The sequence below is a fragment of the Calliphora vicina genome, chromosome 5, assembly GCF_958450345.1.
Source record: "Calliphora vicina chromosome 5, idCalVici1.1, whole genome shotgun sequence".
Lineage (NCBI taxonomy): Eukaryota > Metazoa > Arthropoda > Insecta > Diptera > Calliphoridae > Calliphora > Calliphora vicina.
This window is the reverse complement of record NC_088784.1, coordinates 105,247,442-105,264,839: the sequence shown is the minus strand read 5'-3', so window position 1 is coordinate 105,264,839 and position 17,398 is coordinate 105,247,442. Positions and strand designations below refer to the sequence as shown.

The 17,398-nt window shown below is 29.8% G+C and overlaps 2 protein-coding genes across 2 annotated transcripts in view; one reads left to right on the top strand and one right to left on the bottom strand.

Moving 5' to 3' along the window:
* The first annotated feature begins 5,056 nt into the window (after window positions 1–5,056).
* On the top strand, window positions 5,057–6,360 carry Gmer (GDP-L-fucose synthase-like protein). The gene is made up of 3 exons (XM_065511300.1): window positions 5,057–5,220; window positions 5,281–5,395; window positions 5,460–6,360. The coding sequence occupies exons 1-3, from the start codon at window positions 5,096–5,098 to the stop codon at window positions 6,183–6,185; spliced, it is 966 nt and encodes a 321-aa protein (XP_065367372.1). The 5' UTR covers window positions 5,057–5,095; the 3' UTR covers window positions 6,186–6,360.
* Window positions 6,361–8,340: 1,980 nt separating this feature from the next.
* scaf (scarface) overlaps window positions 8,341–17,398 on the bottom strand; it is a 51,431-nt gene continuing 42,373 nt past the window's right edge. Inside the window, exons 4-7 of the mRNA XM_065512147.1 lie at window positions 10,127–11,251; window positions 9,904–10,058; window positions 9,575–9,843; window positions 8,341–9,510 (exon numbers count right to left, since the gene is read on the bottom strand). Coding sequence (XP_065368219.1) covers window positions 9,221–9,510; window positions 9,575–9,843; window positions 9,904–10,058; window positions 10,127–11,251 — 1,839 coding nt within the window. The 3' untranslated portion in view covers window positions 8,341–9,220. The remainder of the gene's footprint in view (window positions 9,511–9,574; window positions 9,844–9,903; window positions 10,059–10,126; window positions 11,252–17,398) is intronic.

Sequence of the window (17,398 nt, the reverse complement as noted above, 5' to 3'; positions counted from 1 at the left end):
TCAGAATATTATAGTCCAGGTAATTTTAAATATAGTCTGAAAGTTTTCCTAAAATCGGAAAACGTTAACCCTTAAATCGTGAAGGTCAAAGTTCAAATTTTTCAATATTTGGAATTTCTAAATGAAAGATTTCGAAATAATATATATTTTTGGGCCGATTTCAATGAAACCTGAGAAAAATATACATTATGGTCTAACATTTACAACAAGAGTGCAAAAATGGATTTTAACCCTTAAGAGCACTTGGGGTCAAAATGGCTGTGTTTTTCGTATGGCTGCTATTCAATTTCCATTTTGTGCTGTTTCTGGACTTTATGTTATATTCTCCTTAAGTATATATAACATTTCGCTATCTTTCCATTAGAAATTCCAAATATTGAAAAATTTGACCTTTGACCTTCACGATTTTAGTAAAACTTGCATACCATATTTAAAATTATCAGGACTAAAATATTATGAATAGGTTACACATTTTGGTTAAAACGGAAAGCGGGTTTTTGAATTTACCAGTTTTTTTTGGTAATTATATACCCTACGCCAAAGTATACATAACATAAATTATTAAAAACTATTTCTGATAAAACTTTTTTTTTTTTGATAAAAAAAATTTTGTGGAAAAAAATGTATGAAAAAATAACGTGGTGAAAAAAAAAATTAATTGAAAAAATCGGCCTGTGCTGATTTTCTCGATTTTAAATAGTATCCTATCCTAATATCCTAAGTTGAAATATAGCGGATAAATTCATGTATCAATTATGACATTTAAAAATCAGCACAGGCCGATTTTTTCAATTATTTTTTTTCACCACGATATTTTTTCATAATTTTTTTTTGTAAAAAAAAATTTTGTGGAACAAATAAAAATCGGCCTGTGCTGATTTTCTCGATTTTAAATATTAACCTAAGTTGAAATATAGCGGATAAATTCATGTATCATCAATCATGTATGAAAGTTATTTAGGACCTTCGGAAATTTCAACAGAAATTCCATACAGACGGCCATGGCTATATCGACTCCGCTATCTATATGTAGAAATTACAAACGGAATGACTTGCCACTTATGTTGAAGGGTATAATTATGATTTGTAAAAGGTACTTCGACAAAGTGATTTTCTTTTAGTTGTTTGTTTAAACTTGATATTTTTTAATTTAAAAATAAAAAAAAAATATTTTTTTTATTTTATTATTGAAATTATGAACTCTTATGGATGGCTGTTATATTTCACAATTTCTTTTATATACTATTGTCTATTATTTACTTTTTATATTTCCAATTGTTTCTGTGAATTACATTTTATTTTAAAACATTTCCTTAATTCCCCAAAACAATTATGGAAAATTTTTATTTTTTCAAACTGATTAGAAAAGTTTTTATTTTAATTACTTTAAAAAACCAACACCGGTCATTACCAACTCTACAATGTGTATTTATTATTTATTTTAGCACTCCTTGGTCAATTTAGCTAAAAATATTTGTGTTTTTTTATTTGTTTATTTATTTCTTACACTTTATTTTCATTTAGTAAGTAGTAATAAATACTTTGTTTTATTTAGTTCCCTCAATTTTATGTGAAATTTTATAACTTATTTATTTCTTTTTTTATGATTAATGGTTGTTGATAAAATTTTAAATTTGATTACAGATCAACGCATCACTTGAATGTATGATATATGTATCTTTTTTTTATCTTCATACAATTTTTTAATCTATTTTGAGTAATTCATTCATTCATTGTTATTCATTGAATGTTCACATGTTTTTATTTTATTTTATATTTTACATTACACTTGAACTTGACACTTTAAGTAGATTTTTAAAAGTTTATCAATAATATAAATTAAGTTATAGAACACTACTGCTTCTACTATATGATGTTTTTAGTTTAAATTTTGAACCGTTCAGGTTTAGCGCTTTCAACAAACTGAGCCTGAACCTGTTGAGTTTCCAATGTTTATAGACAAAGCAGCAGAGAAAATAGGAGAAAAGTAAATAGATGTGTTGTTGCGTTGTTGTGTTGTGTTGTTGTGCTGTATTATAGTATAGAGCCTGTCAGTGACAAACGAAAGGTATTCGAAGACTCATACAAAAGGATATTAAAGGATACACACTCACAGAGACGCGCAAACACACACTGACAAATAGACGCATACATTTACAAATCTAAGCATAATAATAACATTAGACAAACACTAATGTTAAGAATAACATCACGTAACTAATACATGTAAACTTTACCATAGATTGATACACACACACATCCATATATAGAGCACATTCTCATAGATACAAGTTCATATGAGTGAATTTTTTATATGGCTATGGATGGACTGACTACGTTTGTATCTATGAAATACAAATATTCATTCACACACAGGAATGACATGTCAGTTGCTCACGTTGGATTTAAATAAAAGAATCGTTAAAGTAACAAAATCACAAAATACTGACATACATACATACATATATTTGAAAGTTTATATGTTTATATTTCCTCATTTTGTAGATGATCAATTTAAGACTGTAAGGATACGGTGTTAAGCAGTTTTTTTATATTTTAAAGAATTACATAAATATTTCTTTAAAAGTAAAAAATCATATTTGTTTAAGAACCATCATATTTAAAATATTTCACAAATAACCGTGTTATTTTTATGAAATTTTGATTTCAACCAAATTCAATAGGCTTCGTCCTTGGGGCTATTTAATTGGCTTTAAAATTTCGGTCTGTAGTTTAATTACAAGGTTTACATGGGCGGACGGACTTTCAAGCGGACGGACGGACATCGCTTAATCGACTCAGAAAGTGATCCTGAGCAGATATGTATAATTTAAGTTGGTTGTTGGGACAATATTTTTCCACTATGGTGGTGTAGGGTATAAAAAGTGGAAATATTTTTTAACTTCTAAGTAAATATTCTGATTTTAATAAAATTATTGATCAGTTTATGTTTTGAATTTGGACTTTAAAAACCAAGGTACTTTTGAACGTAGTTTTTGTTTTTAATAACTTACATATACATATATAATTTTGAAGGGTACATATCAGATTGTTGTCAAACTCAACTTGCAAAAGCAAGCAGCAGGATTCATCCAAAAAGTAAATGATTTTTGCACCGAATCATTACTTGCGATGAAAAATGGATCCATTACCCGAAGCGTAAGATATCACATGTGAAGCCAAAGTCAAATTTCCATGAATCTAAGGTAATGCACTAAAGGGTCTCACCTATTATGAGCTGCTGAAATCTGACCAGAACATCACAGGAACTGTACAGAATGCAACAGATTCGTCTGAAGCGTGCATTGGGCGAAAAACGCGCAGAATATGCGGCCAGACAGACAATATATATATATTGATATATTGACATATTGATATATTGATATATTGACATATTGATATATTGACATATTGACATATTGATATATTGATATATTGATATATTGATATATTGATATATTGATATATTGATATATTGATATATTGATATATTGATATATTGATATATTGATATATTGATATATTGATATATTGATATATTGATATATTGATATATTGATATATTGATATATTGATATATTGATATATTGATATATTGATATATTGATATATTGATATATTGATATATTGACATATTGATATATTGATATATTGACATATTGATATATTGATATATTGATATATTGATATATTGATATATTGATATATTGATATATTGATATATTGTTTTAAAACGCTGTTTAAATTTAAAAATGGTTTATGAATAAGAAAGGCTTATAATATTTAACTACTTTTTGATTATTTGCGTTGTTATACCCTTCACCTTCGTGAGAAGGGTATATATAAGTTTGTCATTCCGTTTGTAATTTCCACAATATAATTTTCCGCCCTACAAAGTATATATATTTTGGATCCTAATTCACAAAAAAAAAAAAATAAAAAACAAAAATTTTTTTTTAAATAATAAAGATCTAAAATATTCAAGAAATATGTATGTATGTATAACTGCACTCATTTGCAATTCGGCACACTTATACTAATTAGAACTACAAAATTTATTTATCTATTTTATTACTGACATCTGTAGCAAGTACATGATGTACATCTCTATTTAAATTATGTAAATATTAAATAATAAATATATAGATTTCAAGAAAATTAAAAGTTATACTAAAACAGTCAAGAAATATGACAACACATATAATTTGCAATCATTCATAGTTATAAAAATTAGAATTCAAATTTGTATATTACCTTAATTTTTCATGGTATTTAATAATAATAAATACATATATTAAAAATGTATATAAAATATCATTGATGAAAATTGCTGTAAATAAAGACAGTTCGGTACAATGTTACTATATTAATATTTCCCGGACTTTATCCATTCCCGGGAAATATTAAGTAAATCTGCCCAATTCCCGGGAACTATTCATTACTAAATGAATTTAAAAAGCTGAACATTTTTAAAATTTAGAAAAAATGCGTAATTCGTTCCGAAAGTTAACTTATTCAATTCGGAGTATGTATTTTAATAAACAAATTTAAAACCATTATTATTATTTTCTCTAATTATGAACATCTCAAAAATTTTAATTTTTGTATGACTATAAAGAATCTGTGTGTAACAAATTTTATCAAATTTGAAACCGGTAATGTCCGATGTCTTGTCGAATATTTTTGCTTCCTATAACTATTTATTGAATTAATTCAGTTTTGTTTTAAAACAATTTATTGTAATATTTTTATTCACGTTTTATTAGTAAACCAAAGATCTATGAAAATTTTGTTTTGATAAAATAAACCGTTATTCATGATTATGCGTTATCACTTTAACGGTTATTTTTTTGTTTTGAAATATTTCCATTCAAGTACAATATTAAAACTCACCATTTCCTAATTAGAATTTATATTCACCACGAAAACTAAATTTGTTTATGATTGGCAAGTCTGTTCTCTTCTTGTTTACAATTTCAATATGGTAATACTATTTAGTAAGAACAGCTGTGAAACAACTTGTTGCTGTAATTTATATTTTTGGCTGCAACATATTTAGTTTTATTTAGGAAAAATTAAAAGTTATTGCTTAAAAATGCATAAAATATTAGTGACTGGTGGTACTGGCTTAGTGGGCAAAGCTTTAGAAGCAGTTATAAAACAAGAAAACCCCACAAATGAAGAATGGTTTTTTGCCGGTTCCAAAGACGCTGACTTGACGTGAGTTTTGTCTGAAACGATTTGTTTTATATTTAATATGATTCCAACTTTCTCTTCCAGAAATTTGGAAGCAACTAAGGCATTATTTGATAAAGTCCAACCAACGCATGTTATACACTTGGCAGCGATGGTGGGTGGTTTGTTTCACAATATGAACAACAATTTGGACTTTTTGGTAAGTGACATGTCTGTGGTTTTGTATCTTATCGATTGTTTCTGTTGTACATTGACATTTTTAGCGCACTAATTTACAAATCAATGACAATGTCTTACAAACTGCCCATGAACATGGTTGCGCTAAAGTTGTCTCTTGTCTGAGCACTTGCATATTCCCCGACAAAACTTCTTATCCCATTGACGAAACCATGGTGCACAATGGCCCTCCACATCCCTCTAACTATGGCTACTCGTATGCAAAACGTTTGATAGACATACAAAATCATGCCTATCATGATAAATACGGTGCCATGTTCACCTCCGTTATACCCTGCAATATTTTTGGACCCCACGACAACTATAAACCCGAAGTCAGTCATGTTATACCTGGCATGATCTATCGCATGCATAAACTTATGCATGACAACAAAGACTTGGCGGAAACGGAAAAAGTTTTTACTGTTTATGGTTCTGGCAAACCCATGCGTCAATTTATTTACTCCTTAGACTTGGCCAAGTTAATGATTTGGGTTTTACGCGATTACAACAGTGTTGAACCCATTATTTTGAGTGTTGATGAGGCTCAAGAAGTGACCATTTATCAAGTGGCCGAGGCAATTGCTAAAGCTTTCGATTTCCAGGGAAAACTAGAATGTGATACCTCGAAAGCTGATGGTCAATATAAGAAAACTGCTTCAAATCAAAAATTACGTTCTCTACTGCCCAGTTTTACATTTACGAACTTTGATGAGGCCATCATGACTTCGGTACAATGGTATCTTAATCATTATGAGGAGGCTAGGAAGTAAACAACAACAAAAAGGTATGCTATTTTAATAAGGTAGTTTAATATTCAAGGGAAAATTAAACATTCCTAGAATCGAAAATGGAAAATTCATATGGTTCTCTTTCAAAAAGAAAACTAATAACGAAAAATAAGAAATATTTAATTAAATAAATGATTGAATTGTTAAAAACTATAAAGCATTTAATTTTTTTTGTAAATCATTATAATGTACATGCTTTCAATGTTTCACATGCTGAAGCATATTTGAGTCTAAACATTATTAGACTGAATATTTACTATAATCGATAGCCTTTATATTGTAAACATTTTTAATTATAATTAATTGAGCTCAGATTTATTTCCAATATTTTGCTACTACATTGTGTAGCACGCACCATCAGGGAAAATCAACAATTATTTAACTATAATTAAAATTGATAAATAAAACGAAAATTTCACTAAACATTTTGTAAAAAAAATTTAGGTAAAACAAAAATTTTTCCAAAAAATTTTGGAAAAAATTAGTGAAAAACATTTTTTGGAAAAAAAAATTTTAAAAAAAAATTTTGTGAAAACCCATTTTTGATAAAAAAAATGTTGTTAAAAAAACATTTTGTAAAAAAAATTTAGGTAAAACAACATTTTGTAAAAAAAATTTAGGTAAAACAAAAATTTTTCCAAAAAAAACATTTTTGGGAAAAAAAAATTTAGTGAAAGCCCATTTTTGATAAAAAAAATTTTGGTAAAACTAAATTGGGAAACAAAAAAATTTTGTAATAAAAAATATATATCGGGGATTCAAGTGAACCAACTTTTGAATCGATAGGACGAATGTTAGTCCTATTGGAGAGTAATTCCGACAGAATTTTTCAACAATATCGGTCAAGAACATTCTGTGTTAGATGCGTTCAGTATTTGTTACCTATTGTTCTTAGTAAAATGTGTCCCAAATAGTTAAAAAGCTATTTCTTCAATATTTCAAAAAAAAAAAAAAAATTTTTGGGAATTTTTTTTTGCGAAATCAAAAACTTTTTTGACTTTTTTTCAAAAGAAAGCTTATATATTTGGCAATCTGCAACTACCAAATGCAACATAAATAAAATACCCAAATATATTTTCCTTGAATACCTATTTGGTCATTTAGTTTGATGCGAGTTGGATATCTATCAAAATAAATGTTTTGTAACTCAAAACATAAAGTTTTTGACTTTTTTTGCAAAATCAAAAACTTTATTGATTTTTGTTTTCAAAATGGACCCTTTTTTTAATTTTTTTTGCTCAAAATAAAAGCTTAGGTCATTTCCTTGAAGAACTTTTTGGTCGCTTAGTGCGATGCGACTTTTGATATTTTTGCTCGAAAGAAAGCTTGGGGTCCATTCCTTTAAGAGGTTTTTGGTAGCTTAGTGGGATGCGAGTGGTATATATACCAAAATAAGTGTTTTGTAACTCAAGGCAAAATCTAAATTTTTTTCACAATGGGCCATTTTTTTTACTATTTTTTTTGCTCAAAAGAAAGCTTAGGTCTATTCCCTTAAGAGCTGTTTGGTTTCTAAGTGGGATGCGAGTTTGTTTTGTAACTCAAGACATACCATTTTATTTATCGAAAAGTCGAAGTGATCACAGATTGATCTTATTTTCTCCAAAAACGCAGCATTGACAGAGTTATTTACGTTTTAAGATAGAATTGTGATAAAAAGTCGAAGTGATCACAGATTTATTCTAATTTCTCCAAAAACGCGGCATTCGACACAGATTTTATATAAACATTTACTTTTATCAAAAAGTAAATGTTAGATTTTTGATAAAAAGTAGACGTGATTGAGCTCATTTTCTCTAAAAACTCAATATTTACAGAGTTATTTACATATTAAGGTTGATTTTTGAGAAAATATGGAAGTGATGAAGGAATATTCGGCTTATTTTCTCAGAGTATTTTATTTAAATGATATCACAGTTGGTGACAATACAATTGTGAGTAAATATTCCATTGAAACATAGACAACAACTAGATAAGTAACTGAGAGACAAAACCCTAATTCATGAGAATATATTGCCAGGTATTTTTTATTGTTTGACTTATAGGTGAAAAGAGAGAAATTTTTGTTTAATTTTTTTCATTGACATTTCACCCTACTTCCCTTTTAGGTATTTATTCTATGCATTAAAACATCAGGGTATTAAATTTATTTATTTAAAAATATTCTTTATTAAAAAAAATTAAAATTAAATTAGAATCTTAATTTAGAAAGTTTACTTTTATACAACATTTTCAATAAGACATAAATAATTATACAATGTTTATTTTTTTTAAATTTTTTTATACAATTTATAGTATTGTTTATGTTTTAATGATGACGTAATGAAAATATATAGTCAATGTTTAAATTAAAAACAAAATAAAATAATAAAAAAGAAATAGATTAGAAAATTAAGAAAAACATACAAGATAAAAAGAACTTAAACTAAGAACAAACAATAATCTCAATTTTTTTTTATGTAATTGCAGTAAAAATTTAATTATTTTTATATATATGTATATATTTTAAGCTAATTTTTCATTAAAATCTTTGTTTAAAATGTTCATTTTCATGTCTCTAAAGATTTAAATAAAATGGAAGAAAACGATCTTAACTTAAAATAACAATTAAAGAAAACATTTTGTAACTAAGTAAAATTGCGCAGACGGAAATAGTTGTTGGAGGGTGTAAGTCCTTAAAAGGGCAGGAAATTAAAGATCTAAAGGCAGGCTTGTGTTCTTTTTTTTGGGATTGAGGGTGAGTGAGTGTGTTTAACATTTTCGTATGATATATTAAATAAAAAGACAAAGGAGGTGTGTTGAATAGATGGCGAGAGAAAGAGGGTTTTTATGGGTGTGGGTGTAGGATTTTTTGTATGAAATATTTAATAATTTAGCTGTGAGTTTTGAGTGAAGAGAAATCAGGAAAAATACTAAGATCTATATTCTGGTTTTTTGATATTTTTGTAGCACTTAACACTTTTTCAGACTGATTTAGTTTTTGTGGCTTTTGAATGTGTGTTAATAATAATTATAGTATTTTACACTCTCAAGAGAAGAGGTTTACTTCTTTCCAAAAATTGCTTATTAACCCAGGCTACATCGGGTTTAATGAAACGCACTGCTTGGCCTTCGCCGCAAGCGTTTTCAACACTGTAAATACCCTTGAGTAGAACACTGGAACCAGTACCACAGGCCAAAGCACTGCCTGAATCAAATTGACAAGCATCAAAGTTGGTAGTGCTGCAGACACCACTGGAATCAGCGCCGCAATCGCTGCGTGACACAGAATTGGTGGTGGTAACATGCATAATGGCGCCTTCCTCATGAACTGAAATATTTGTTTGTTAGTAAGAAAATTAACAAAACATTGCATTGAGAATGAAAATACTTACTGGATAAAGCTTGTTTGCCCCAACCGGTTGTAATACAAGTTTCCGAGGGACTAGGATCCTTATCGCTAATGCAAATGGGTTGAATGTGGGAAGCGAATTGTAAACGGTCGGTCAAATGCAAAACAGCCATGTCATTGGATCCGCTGTTGCCATCAAAGCTGGGATGTACGGCCACATTCTTAACACCCATCAACTGGAAGTTCAAAGGTTCATTAGTGCTGCCCAATTCCCATTCACCGGCCTTAACACGGATATCGTTTACAGCAACACTAAAATAAATTCAAATTAATACTGTCCCAGTTTGAAATAATTTATCAAATCTTAATTACTTTTGTACACAAGAGGCTGTAGTTAGAACAACACCATCTCCAATTATGGCACCACCGCACAACAATGTCTTTGAGGATTCCTTGAGTACCATAGCTTGCCAAGGGATTTCAGCAAAGTTAGCATCAATATCCTTAACACCTTGAGGTTTGGTATTCTAAAAAAAAACAAATATTGTGAAAACACATTTGAGAGTTTAAAGATTTAAAAAGAAAAAAAACTTACCTTATTTCTGGTGGCACAAACACCAGCCAAATTTACTGGCCAGGGATCAACATAGTTGGGATCACGACAACATTTACCAGCAGCTCCACTACCCTCAATAAGACAATCGGTTAAAGGTACACGGAAGGGAGTAATTTCAACAGGCGTTTCACTGATCACACCGATCGAACTGCAGTAGTTTTCGGCAGTACAAATCAAAGCGGAGGCACATTTAGCTGGAGTAACGGGAGCTGGTTCTTGGAATTGAGGCTGGGAAGGTGGGAAAATTTGAGGCGACAATTGGTCTTCACCGCGTGCGGGTTTTGGCTGGTAAACTTGTTTCTCTTGATTGGTTGATTGCACGTCACGATCGCCGTTGTATTTGGGTTGGCTGGGATTAACGGGTGGCAAGTATTTGGGTGGAGAAGTTGAGGGAATTCTGCGTGGAGGTTGAGTGAATGTGGGTCTAGTTGCTGCAGGTTGTGGTTGTCTGACTGGAGCTTGAGGTGAAGGTTGAGGTGCGGGAGGTAAATATTGTGGTTTAGGCTGTTGCTGAGTGGGTTGAGGAGCGGGAGGTGTGTATTGGGGTCTAGCTGGTTGTTGCTGAGTGGGTTGAGGAGCAGGTGGTGTATATTGAGGTCTGGCTGGTTGTTGCTGAGTGGGTTGAGGAGCAGGTGGACTGTATTGGGGTCTAGCTGATTGTGTGGGTTGGGGTGCTGGTGGATTGTATGTAGGTCTAGCTGGTTGAGGAGCAGGAGGCAAATACTGAGGTCCAGTTGATGGTGCTTGAGGAGTTGGTGCTGGGACGGGTTGAGGTCTAGGCTTCACCTCGTTAGTGTAGGCAGGAGCTTGTGGTCTGGGTTGAGGTTGTTGTGGTTGAGGTCTTGGTTGAGGTTGCTGGGGTTGTGGTCTTGGCTGAGGTTGTGGTCTGGGCTGTGGTTGTTGGGGTTGTTGAGGTTGTGGTCTACGTGCTGGTGTCACTGGGTTAGGTGGCAAGTAGTCCTTGTTAACAGGTGTTGTGGGACTGTTAGGAGATGGCTGAGGATAAGTAAATGGACTAGGTGGTGTCTTCAAAACATAACCATCTTCTGTTAACATGGTTGAGGGAATACCGCAGCATACACTAGGTTCGTAGCATTTTTTAGTCTGTAAAGATAAATAAGATTTATTTTGAATTAGAAATCTAGTTTAAACTTTGAGGAATTGTAAATATATTTTGAAATGATTTAGGTTTTGTATTTTTAGATTTATAAACGAAATGGTGTAGTTTGAATGATCAATATTGTTCACACTTTATTAATTATGTTATTGTTGTATTCGCTTATAGAGGCGAATGAAACCTTTAATTAAAAATATGTTTAGCTACTAGCATTTCTTATTGCTTTTAAAGTATATTTTGTTGAATATGTTTGTATATTTCTCGCATCAAATTAATTATCTTCAGTTTTATGAAAACACTTAATTCATGGTTTTGTGCAGTTTATTGTGTGGCTCGTTAGTTTCATTTAATTATTAATTAAATAGTGACATTAACTATGTGACCGACTAAAAACCATTAAAATGTCAGATTTTTTTTTGTATTACTTGGCACCCCTGGTGTTGTATGACTAATATAAGATCATTAATGATTGCTTACATACATGTATGTTTATAGAATATAATATTTGTACGTAAATTTATTTCAAGAATTTGCATACTTTATATAATTGGCTATGAAGTAGATATTCAGCCCTGTTAGAGAAAAAAATCTAAAACCATAAATACATCGCATTCATTTTCAATATTCAAATCGTTTCGTTTTCGAAATCGAATTTCATACCTTGCTCGTAATTTAGCTTTTTTGCATTGCCATCATTCGCTCTATCTCTCTCATTCAATATGGCGAAATTAAAATGGTAGAGATTTACATGACGACTCATTTTGTAACTTTTAGTCATGAGTTTATTGGCAAGAGGAGTGGAGTAAAAGCAAATTTAAAAAAGAATTTCGAAAACTGCAGGATTGAAAAACTATAAATACATAGCATTTGGTTTCGATTTTTAAATCGTTTCGTTTTCGAAATCGATTTCGTTTGTTTTTTCAGTTTTGAAAAAAAACAATCCCTTATTTTGTAAATTTTTAAAATGTTTAGATTTTTTTACGAATCTAGAGGACCTGTATGTTTAATTAATTGCCAAAATTAAAAAGCCTTGTTTTTTCATTAATTATGTATTTGCAATATTTAATTTATTGACAAATATTTGAATCTAAAATTCTTCGGTTTTTGTTTTTCATAAAACAACATGTTGTTGTTTTGCTGTTATGGAATCTTGATAAATGGTTGAAAACAAAAAAAAAACATCTACATACATATATTTGTTGTAAAACGTTCTGTAACCAAAATTCAACTAAAGAATTAACATTTTTTTTGGACAAAATAGTATGTAAACATTTTATTGCAATGCTGCATCTTTATTAGTGATGGCTGATACTTGATGTCGGTGACAATAACAACAATAATATGTTTATATTTTTTGTTATTTTGTTGCCATTTAAACTTTTAGTCAACGTTTTGTCACATTTGTCTTGAGTTTTTCTGTTGTTGTTGCACTTTTTTTATGTAGAATAAATTTCAACATTTTGTTACAGTATGAACTGGGTTTGTTTTTCTGACTGACTGTCGTCTGTCCATTTTCGTTATTTTTTAACGGCCTTGTGTTGTGCGCTTCGCACAATTTGTTATTTTTGTCGTTTTATTCAGTAACAAATTTATACCACTCTTGTTGATGCATCTTGAACAAAACAAAAACAACAAAATAATAAAAATCATTTTAACGGCATCTTTATGTTTGGCTGTGTGTGTTTATGTGAGAGATTTTGCCGTGTTAATAACCAGGCTTGTTTTTGTTGTGGGGAGCAATAAACAAAACAAAACATAACAGAAAAAAGAAGAGAAGATGCTACTGTTTTTGTTGCTGTTGGCTTGATGTTTAAGACAATGGAAGATGATGACAATGATATGTTGTTGTTATTGTTTTGGTGGTAGTTGTTTTCGTATTGTTATGTGTTGCTTTTATTGTTTTTTTTAGTTTGTTTATATTTCTTTTTTGGTTGCGACTTTTTGCTGCTACTGTTTTTGTTGTTAAAAAGCAAACAAACGCACGTTGCTGTCTGTCACATTCCCGTTGTGTATATTTAAAAGTCAATAATAGCAATTTAAATGTTTTTACGTGTGACAAATAAATCATAATTACACACATGCATACGAATCAACTTAATAATGCAGACCACAAAACAACAACACCATTAATAGCCATAACAAAACCAATGAAAGGCCCGGAAAAGTGGGCGTAGTATAATCAACATAATTTATTTTTTGTAATTTTTTCCTGTTTTGTTTATTTTGGTTTAAATATGGGTTTGAACTATTTATTATAAGTATGGTAATTTATTTTAAATGAGAAAGAGATCACATTTAAATGCCCTAATTTAAATTAACAACTGCTAATGTTTTTCACTTTTTTTTAGTTTGAAAATAAATTTATTTTGGAAAGTTTATATCTTAAATCTTTTGTTTTTCTACTTGCACATACACACAGCCTCAAAATTGAGTAAACACCAGTGAATTTTTGGATTTTTTTAGGATTCTGAAAATCATTAAATCTCCCAATCTCCAACAAACCGAATTTTTTAAATTTAAATCTATGAATTGAGGCAGTTTTTGGAAATCTGTTGTAAGATGCGTGGTGAATAAGGAAAAAAGGTTTTTGAATAAGGCCAGTTCTTTAATAGTGATTGAAAATCAAGATCTCCCAAAATTTTTGGTAATTTTTCTTCGAAATGATTTTAAACTTCCTATTTTTAAGCTTATTGGGTAAAAATAAATTCAAAAATTGATGTTTTCGCGCAATGTCAAACTCTTTTTTGAATAAATCGAGATTTTTAATCTCTGTTAGGAACTGAATAAAAATACATTTTCCGTATTATGCATCGTTTGAATGGTATTCCTTAGAATTATATTATCATTAGAGACACTCTAATGTATATAGAAAATTGTACAGATTAACTGGCAATCCGACCATTGAATAAGGAAAACTCCGAAAGGATTTGAGAAATGAATAGCTAAACATGTCCAAAATATACAAAATTTCTCCATTCAGGGTATAACAAGGATCTAGCACCATGGGTGCACATTAGCCAGCCAGATCATATGAAAAGTTATTGAATTTTGAATGTAAAAAGTAAAACACTATCTTTAAAACAGCACAGTCTGACTTTCCCTTCAAAGTGGTTGAGTTCTTAAACGTTTCTTCACGTCTTTAACTATGAGTAAACCTCTAGACCTTGTCTTTTACTTGCTATACACTTGCAACTTAAAAATAAGAACGCTTCATATTAATTCAATAATGTGCATTATAATTAGATTTACTAGACTTTCGTTAATGTTTCTTATTGATTCAATATGGTTTTTATTGATTTTAAGTTGTTTTTTCTCTGGGTGTAGGTTTAATCATAATAATTAGCTCATTACTGAACATTTTGCCCGCTTGTGACAATTGGATCTAAGCTCTTTAACTATCCAGGTCTCACTCGGCCAAAGATTGTCAAAGAGGAAGCAAACACATTTTTGTTTTCAATTTATTTTGTAAATGATTAAAGGCAAATAAAAAAATTACCAAATGAAGTAAATCTCGTATTACACGAAGACTTTTCAATCATGAGATTTTGGCAATTCTCTTTTAAATTTGTTTTTACTCCACCCCTCTTGCATACAAACTGATGACATAAAGTCACAAAAAAGTCATCATGTAAATCTCTCCCTATTATTTTAATTCGCCATATTGAAAGAGAGAGATAGAGTAAGTGGTGCCAATGCAATACACATTGCAAACAAGCTAAACCATTTTGAGTTTATTTTGCAATTTTGCATAGACCAAAACACTGAACTACTTAGCTAATATAGCTAGCTATAATTATAGATTATAATCATTTGAAATTATGTCAATTTAATTAAGTTTCAATCTAACAATTTTGCAACGTATGTAATGAAAAGTAAAACGAATTTTTCACAAACCAGAATACAGTTACAAAAGTGTAACATGTACTATTATTAATTTAATAAATTTAGGCCACAATCATTGGTAATGTAGATGCAAATTGCAACCACAAACCATTTGCTAAAAATGCAGCCAGCCACCTTCTAAAAAAAAACATATTTATTTTTTGTTAAAAAGAATGGCAGGTCATTCATTCCATGCATTCATTCATTCATACACTTGATGAAATATGATTACATTAGAATTACAAAAGAATACAACAATACAGTTTTGCAATTTCATTTTTCAATAAAACAACATCTTAAATTTCAAACCAACTTACATACTTAAGTACATATACAGTGGGCCGGACAGACAAATAAATCTACAATTGTTCCGTTTCGTTCTTCCTCAAAAACAACAACAAAATTAAAATAAAATACACAAATGAACAACAAAAACAATCTATTAATCAACACAATAAACAAACCTCAATTGAAATACAAGAAGACTTTTAACTGAGTATGTTTTGAATGTGTATTTATTATGTGGCATTTCAAATTCAAATCTTAAGTTTGAAAACAGCAAAAAAAAAAATTATGTTTTTTTGTTTGCAGTTTTTGGATTAATTTCGTTTTACATTGTTATTGCTGTCAGTAGTTTTTTTTTTTTTTTTTTGTTAAATTACATGGGTGTTTTATGGGTGGAAAGATGAACCAATGCTAGTTGGCAAAAATGTTATAAATGAAACCTTATACTCGAAAATACAATATTTCAGACAAAAAGCTTGAAAACTACAAAAACTCTAATTAATTGCATTATTATTACTTAATGAGAATTTTTGCTTTTGCCTTAGACATGTGTTTTTGTATGTTTTACATATTTCTAATTAATAAATGCAATTTGTCCTTCAATCTTTTAAAGTTTCTAGGCAAGAAATAAATATAAATCAGCAACCAACATGACATCATTATTACTTTTTTCTAAAAGTTGAAAGGAAAATGTATGGCTTATGAATGATTTTCAAATTATATTAAATCTGTTTTTGGCATGCAAGCAAACTCTCAACATAAACTATATTAATTTATTAAAGCCAAGCCTTAAAAAGACCTAGACCTTGTTGTCTAAAACATAAACAACACATTAACAGTTTTTTATAAAAAAAAACCATACAGCCAAATATGAAAATATAAAGCAGGAAATTGTATCTTCAAATCAAAGCCATCATCATCTATATGATGATGATGGTCGCTAACATTAACAAACAATAAGAATATAATAAATAAATAATTTAGGCTTAAACAAAACCTGTGGGAATACCTCCTACTTTTCTTCGCCACATTTCTGGCTTTAGCTTTAAAATTTAAACTGTGAAGATTTCATTGAATTTTTGCATTATTGCTGGTATTTATGGTTACAGTGGTGCGTTTTAATTTAAAAGACCATTTAAAAACTGCTTTAGGCATAATTTTTTCAATTCAAATTTGTTGCTTGGTTGCACAGGGCTGGCTTTTTATTGCCATTAATTTAATATGAGCCCATAACAAAAACGCCACGAAGATGTTATTATGTTTATAGTTTGTGGTTTTAAGACAATGAGGCTTTGAAAAACAAGTGTACTGCGTTGCTTTGTGTTAAAATGTATGAAAAAAAAAATATATAAAAGAAAGGTTAACAGAGCATACAAGAAAACCTAAGTGTAGTGTAAGGGATTAGAGCAGTGTTCAGCACTCATAGTTAGCAGGGGCCAATCGTGATTGTAAACAGCACGAATGTTAACGAAGTTCTTAGGAATTATTACATTAGAGACAAAAATCACAATCAATAACTGTTGAGATTGCAACAGAGAAAACTTGTTATTATAATCCTAATAATCTCTATGCCGACCACCAAATTGTTAATGCTTCAGCCATAGAGAAAATATACATAGAGCGGAAACTATAAAAAACATTAACAGAAAAATTACTCAAAAATGTTACAATACGAGTGTTTTTTTTTTGTTTTCACATAGTTTTTTTACTATAATATTCTCACCACTTATTTTTTTGACAACTGAGTTAGGTCTTTGACAGAAGATATCCTCTCTATATATATTTTCTCTATGGCTTCACCTCAGACAACTTTGTCTTTGAAAAGGGGCTACAGATAGGCTTTACGCAATAATTTTCATTTCAATTTTGAATTAATTATTTGGAAGATATGGGTTTATGTAACATTACTACACATTAAAAATGAGGCTAGTTCTGTTTGCGCCGACCACTTGTCTAATTTCTTGGCT